Below are 6,693 nucleotides of genomic sequence, written 5' to 3' on the forward strand. Positions count from 1 at the left end.
ATAAATGTAATACCTGCATTCCCACAAAATCATTGAACTCCACTATTATTGGTCAGTAAAATGTTTTATGTTTTATATGTTAATTGATGGATTTTAAAAAGTGTAAAATGTTTGGAGTATCTTCTTGTCCAATTGTTGCAATTATTAGAATTGTTTTCAACACCTTTTAACAATTTTGATTACCGTTGGTACTTTTTGTACAGCCAGCAAAAAGTCTGTCAAGGTAGCTCAGAAAGACAATTTGCTAAGGGCAACGGGGTGGCCGGGTGGTGTGGTGCCGGGTGGTGCCAGGTGGTGTGGTGCCGGGTGGTGCCGGGTGGTGTGGTGCCGGGTGGTGCCGGGTGGTGTGGTGCCAGGTGGTGTGGTGCCGGGTGGTGTGGTGCCGGGTGGTGCCGGGTGGTGCCAGGTGGTGTGGTGCCGGGTGGTGCCGGGTGGTGTGGTGCCGGGTGGTGTGGTGCCGGGTGGTGTGGTGCCGGGTGGTGCCAGGTGGTGTGGTGCCGGGTGGTGTGGTGCCGGGTGGTGCCGGGTGGTGTGGTGCCGGGTGGTGCCAGGTGGTGTGGTGCCGGGTGGTGTGGTGCCGGGTGGTGCCGGGTGGTGTGGTGCCGGGTGGTGTGGTGCCGGGTGGTGCCGGGTGGTGCCAGGTGGTGTGGTGCCGGGTGGTGTGGTGCCGGGTGGTGCCGGGTGGTGCCAGGTGGTGTGGTGCCGGGTGGTGCCGGGTGGTGTGGTGCCGGGTGGTGTGGTGCCGGGTGGTGTGGTGCCGGGTGGTGCCGGGTGGTGTGGTGCCGGGTGGTCCCGGGCGAGAATGTTGGTGCATCCTGTATAAGTGTCCCATAAGGAAGTGCGTTGCTAATCTACGGTGGAGGAGCAACACCACCACACGGGGCTCTACAAACAGAAACGATCCATCAGTGGGGAGGGGGGGGGCTGTTCTGTGGGGGCTGTTTTCTGTCCTGGGTGGGTGGTGTACAGGACTGGGGCAGATACTAGACCTGTACATTGGAGGGCCTAGGTTTAGTGTACCCAAGAGGTGGACGGGCTGTCTAGCTAATTACCTGCTGGGGCAGGTGAAGATGGCAGTGTGGAAGACCAGGAAGCATCAGATACAGGGGGTCTGATCCCAGAGATACGGGGCTGTTTGGGGGCGGGGTGTATGGGCTCGGCTGACACTGGAACCTTCGGTAAACTGGTGAACCGGCTGGTGGAGTTTGCAGAGGTGTGGGGAGTCATGGAACTGCAGTGTAATTATTGGGACAGTAAAGTATTTTGGGATTTTGGGATTTGAAATCAAACAATGACTATGAGGTTAAAGTGCAGACTGTCAGCTTAAAATGTTCCTCCATATCGGGTGAACCGTTTAGACATTACAGCTTATATGTGTATTAAAGTAGTAATAAGTTAAGTATTTGGTCCCATATTCATAGCACATCAAGCGTCTGAGTCTACACAGTTGCTGGATGCATTTGTTGTTTGTTTTGGTTGTGTTTCAGATTATTATGTGCCCAATAGAAATGAATGGTAAATAATGTATTGTGTCATTTTGGAGTCAATTTTATTGTAAATAAGAAGAGAATATGTTTCTAAACACTTCTACGTTCATGCGGATGTTACCATGGTTACGGATAATCCTGAATGAATCGTGAATAATGATGAGTGAGAAAGTTACAGACCAACAAAGATCATACCCATCAAAAAATGCTAACCTCCACTGTTATTGTAATGGTGAGTGGTTAGCATGTCTTGGTGGTATGATATAAAATCCTAACCTCCCCTCTTACTGTAATGGTGAGAGGTTAGCATGTCTTGGGGGTATGATATAAAATGCTAACCTCCCCTGTTATTGTAATGGTGAGAGGTTAGCATGTCTTGGTGGTATGATATAAAATGCTAACCTCCCCTGTTATTGTAATGGTGAGAGGTTAGCATGTCTTGGGGGTATGATATAAAATGCTAACCTCCCCTGTTATTGTAATGGTGAGAGGTTAGCATGTCTTGGGGGTATGATATAAAATGCTAACCTCCCCTGTTATTGTAATGGTGAGAGGTTAGCATGTCTTGGGGGTATGATATAAAATGCTAACCTCCCCTGTTATTGTAATGGTGAGAGGTTAGCATGTCTTGGGGGTATGATATAAAACGCTAACCTCCCCTGTTATTGTAATGGTGAGAGGTTAGCATGTCTTGGGGGTATGATATAAAATGCTAACCTCCCCTGTTATTGTAATGGTGAGAGGTTAGCATGTCTTGGGGGTATTATATAAAATGCTAACCTCCCCTGTTATTGTAATGGTGAGAGGTTAGCATGTCTTGGGGGTATGATATAAAATGCTAACCTCCCCTGTTATTGTAATGGTGAGAGGTTAGCATGTCTTGGGGGTATGATATAAAATGCTAACCTCCCCTGTTATTGTAATGGTGAGAGGTTAGCATGTCTTGGGGGTATGATATAAAATGCTAACCTCCCCTGTTATTGTAATGGTGAGAGGTTAGCATGTCTTGGGGGTATGATATAAAATGCTAACCTCCCCTGTTATTGTAATGGTGAGAGGTTAGCATGTCTTGGGGGTATGATATAAAATGCTAACCTCCCCTGTTATTGTAATGATGAGAGGTTAGCATGTCTTGGGGGTATGATATAAAATGCTAACCTCCCCTGTTATTGTAATGGTGAGAGGTTAGCATGTCTTGGGGGTATGATATAAAATGCTAATCTCCCCTGTTATTGTAATGATGAGAGGTTAGCATGTCTTGGGGGTATGATATAAAATGCTAACCTCCCCTGTTATTGTAATGGTGAGAGGTTAGCATGTCTTGGGGGTATGATATAAAATGCTAACCTCCCCTGTTATTGTAATGATGAGAGGTTAGCATGTCTTGGGGGTATGATATAACATTCTAACCTCCCCTGTTATTGTAATGGTGAGAGGTTAGCATGTCTTGGGGGTATGATATAAAACGCTAACCTCCCCTGTTACTGTAATGGTGCAAGGTTAGCATATCTAGCACACCTCTTAAGTATCGGCCCCTTTTTTTCAATTTTCGCCTAAAATGTCATACGCAAATCTAACTGCCTGTAGCTCAGGCCCTGAAGCAAGGATGTTTTCTTGGTACCATTTGAAAGGAAACACATTGAATTTGTGGAAATGTGAAAGAAATGTAGGATAATATAACACATTAGATCTGGTAAAAGATAATACAAAGAATAAAACACCTGTTTTTTTTTGTTTTTTTTTGCACCATCATCTTTGAAATGCAAGTGAAAGGCCATAAAGTATTATTCCAGCCCAGGTGCAATTTAGATATTGGCCACTAGATGGCAGCAGTGTATGTGCAAAGTTTTACTCTGATCCAATGAACCATTGTATTTCTGTTCAAAATGTTGTATCAAGACTGCCCACATGTGCCTAATTTGTTTATTAATAACTTTTCATGTTCAAAACTGTATCATATCATGGCATTCTTTCACTGTAATACCTACTGTAAATTCTGTACCACCACTCATTCATATATCTTTATGTACATATTCTTTATCCCTTTACACTTGTGTGTGTGTGTAAGGTAGTAGTTGTGGAATTGTTAGGTTAGATTACTTGTTGGTTATTACTGCATTGTCGGAACTAGAAGCACAAGCATTTCGCTACACTCGCATTAACATCTGCTAACCATGTGTATGTGACTAATAAAATTTGATTTGATTTGATTGGATTTGATTTGATTTGATTATTTGATTTGATTTGATTAAATTGGACAGTGCAGTTAGATTAACAAGAATGTAAGCTTTCTGCCCATATCAGATATGTCTATGTCCTGGGAAATTTTCTTGTTACTTACAACCTCATGCTAATCGCATTAGCCTACGTTAGCTCAACCGTCCTGCAGGGGGACCCACCAACCCTGAAGAAGTTAACTTCCCATGTTATTGTAATAGTGAGAGGTTAGCATGTCTTGGGGGTATGATATGTGTGCATCCCTGGATGGAAAACATGTTGTGGGGTTAAGGGCTTCTTTAATTCAAATTATTTTGTTAATTATCTTTTAAACTTCCATTGGCTCAGCTATCACTTTCAATTATGTAGTTGTCCCTTTAATGATCCTCTAGTCAACATCCCCTATAGTGTTCAAATTTCTCTTACGTAAATGTTGTAACTCCATAAAAAGATCAAACTATTTATTTGGGAAATATCTTTATTACCAATCTTATGATTTCAAGTTTTTGTGGATAGTTTTTAAAAAATCTGTTAACGACGTTGACAACATGTTATTTAGTATTTTTACTACATTTAGTACGTTTAGTTAAATTTTATGTGAAGTAAGTTCATTTAAAGTTATGTGATTTGGTTTATGTAGATACATTTCAATGTTCAACACACAGTAACCAAACACCTGATCTAATTAGCATATTCATACTACGTTTGCAGCAAACATAATGTTCGTCACAAGTTTCCCAGAACTGTTTGGCAGAAGTTTGCAAGCTGCCGCAAATTTACCGCAACAGTTTGCCACAAAAACTAATTTGCATGTGAAAATATGAGCTCGCCCAAGGTTTGTCACAACTGTTTGCCAGAAGTCTTTTTGGGACGGCATATCTGTAGACACACCTCCACCACACCATCTCATAGCGAGCTGGTGGAAACACTGCTATTCTCATGCTTAAGTTCAATGTCAGAGAAAAGTGCATGAAAAGGAAATTACTTTTCATTTGACTCAGGTTGGAATCAGGCCTTGTGTGCACAATTAAAAGAGAATTACATAAACACATCTTAATGTGTTAGATTTTCCCCCAGGCCTCAACAATGGTCTTCTGATGTGAATTATGCATGGACATGGACTCTGCACATCCAATACGGTTGTTTCTCTATAAATACGTGTTATTTAAGAGTGACATTTTTTATATTTTCTTAACAACAATTTAACTGACAAAATGGAATTTGGGAAAAAATGTAATTGATTTTATAGGGTCCCCCTCAGAGTTATTGATTAACTATTATTGTAACAGGTATATTGACATAAAACACATCTATTTTTATAGCAAAGTCCTTGGGAAGTGTTGCAGGGGAGAAAAGAACATACCTATTTGAAAGTTCAATAAATTAGCAGTTCACTAGAAGCTCGTGCGAGAAAAGGTTGGAGTCCCCAGTTTTAGATTCTCTCACTAAGCAATGCTGACATCTTGTGGCTAAACTGAGTATAGACAGACACAAAATAAATTGAAATTGATATTATTTATCCAATGTCAAGCCTCTATCTTGGTGTTTTGAGACATTTATCTCCACAGGTTCACTTCAAAACCCCACAAGGGATCTACACAATAACTGTCCCCAAATCATCTATTGATCTGTAATGTAGTTGACCTGATTTGCCTATTCCCAGCATGCCTCACTCTAGTTTTTCAGATTTTGTTGTAGAAACAAGAAACAGCTGTACCTAGTAGAGATTTTTAATTGATTTATTACATATATTTGAAATGTCTTCTTTAGTCAAGATTAGTCATTTAAGATTGTAGGATTTTAATTCAAAACCATTTTATAGATTGTCCAGGCTTCTGTAACAGAATATATAAACACCAACCCTCTACTCCTATCCTTTTGGCTGAAGCTCATTGAAGAGATCACATCACTCAACCAATCACCTCAGGGGAGGGTTAGACCTGGAACATATCACTGCCCTGGCAGAGCATCCTGATCTGGATTCGTGACGTCACAAACTACATCACTATGGTGTGTGTATATAAAGGGACTGAGTCTCATAGACTACATCACTATGTTGTGAGTGTATATAAAAGGGGACTGAGTCTCACACTACATCACTATGTTGTGAGTGTATATAAAGGGGACTGAGTCTCATAGACTACATCACTATGGTGTGAGTGTATATAAAGGGGACTGAGTCACATAGACTACATCACTATGGTGTGAGTGTATATAAAGGGGACTGAGTCTCAGACTACATCACTATGGTGTGAGTGTATATAAAGGGGACTGAGTCTCAGACTACATCACTATGTTGTGAGTGTATATAAAGGATAAAGGGGACTGAGTCTCATAGACTACATCACTATGGTGTGAGTGTATATAAAGGGGACTGAGTCTCAGACTACATCACTATGGTGTGAGTGTATATAAAGGGGACTGAGTCTCAGACTACATCACTATGTTGTGAGTGTATATAAAGGGGACTGAGTCTCATAGACTACATCACTATGGTGTGAGTGTATATAAAGGGGACTGAGTCTCAGACTACATCACTATGGTGTGAGTGTATATAAAGGGGACTGAGTCTCAGACTACATCACTATGGTGTGAGTGTATATAAAGGGGACTGAGTCTCATAGACTACATCACTATGTTGTGAGTGTATATAAAAGGGACTGAGTCTCATAGACTACATCACTATGTTGTGAGTGTATATAAAGGGGACTGAGTCTCAGACTACATCACTATGGTGTGAGTGTATATAAAGGGGACTGAGTCTCAGACTACATCACTATGGTGTGAGTGTATATAAAGGGGACTGAGTCTCAGACTACATCACTATGGTGTGAGTGTATATAAAGGGGACTGAGTCTCATAGACTACATCACTATGTTGTGAGTGTATATAAAGGGGACTGAGTCTCAGACTACATCACTATGGTGTGAGTGTATATAAAGGGGACTGAGTCTCAGACTACATCACTATGGTGTGAGTGTATATAAAG

General features: G+C 41.6%; 1 protein-coding gene across 1 annotated transcript; it reads right to left on the reverse strand.

The window, feature by feature from the left end:
- Nucleotides 1–244: 244 nt before the first annotated feature.
- LOC139541904 (salivary glue protein Sgs-3-like) lies at nucleotides 245–1,227 on the reverse strand. The gene is made up of 2 exons (XM_071346785.1): nucleotides 1,053–1,227; nucleotides 245–885 (listed from the first exon to the last, which is right to left on the reverse strand). Exons 1-2 carry the CDS (start codon nucleotides 1,225–1,227, stop codon nucleotides 245–247), a joined length of 816 nt encoding a protein of 271 aa, XP_071202886.1.
- Nucleotides 1,228–6,693: the final 5,466 nt, after the last annotated feature.

Source organism: Salvelinus alpinus, chromosome 17 (assembly GCF_045679555.1).
Source record: "Salvelinus alpinus chromosome 17, SLU_Salpinus.1, whole genome shotgun sequence".
NCBI lineage: Eukaryota > Metazoa > Chordata > Actinopteri > Salmoniformes > Salmonidae > Salvelinus > Salvelinus alpinus.

Excerpts from the sequence above, each read along its gene's own strand:
- LOC139541904 (XM_071346785.1), bottom strand. The coding sequence starts at position 1,227 with ATGACTCCCCACACCTCTGCAAACTCCACCAGCCGGTTCACCAGTTTA. Across the intron at positions 886-1,052 it reads ATCTTCACCTGCCCCAGCAG|AGCCCCGTGTGGTGGTGTTG; the intron begins GTAATTAGCTAG and ends TTCTGTTTGTAG.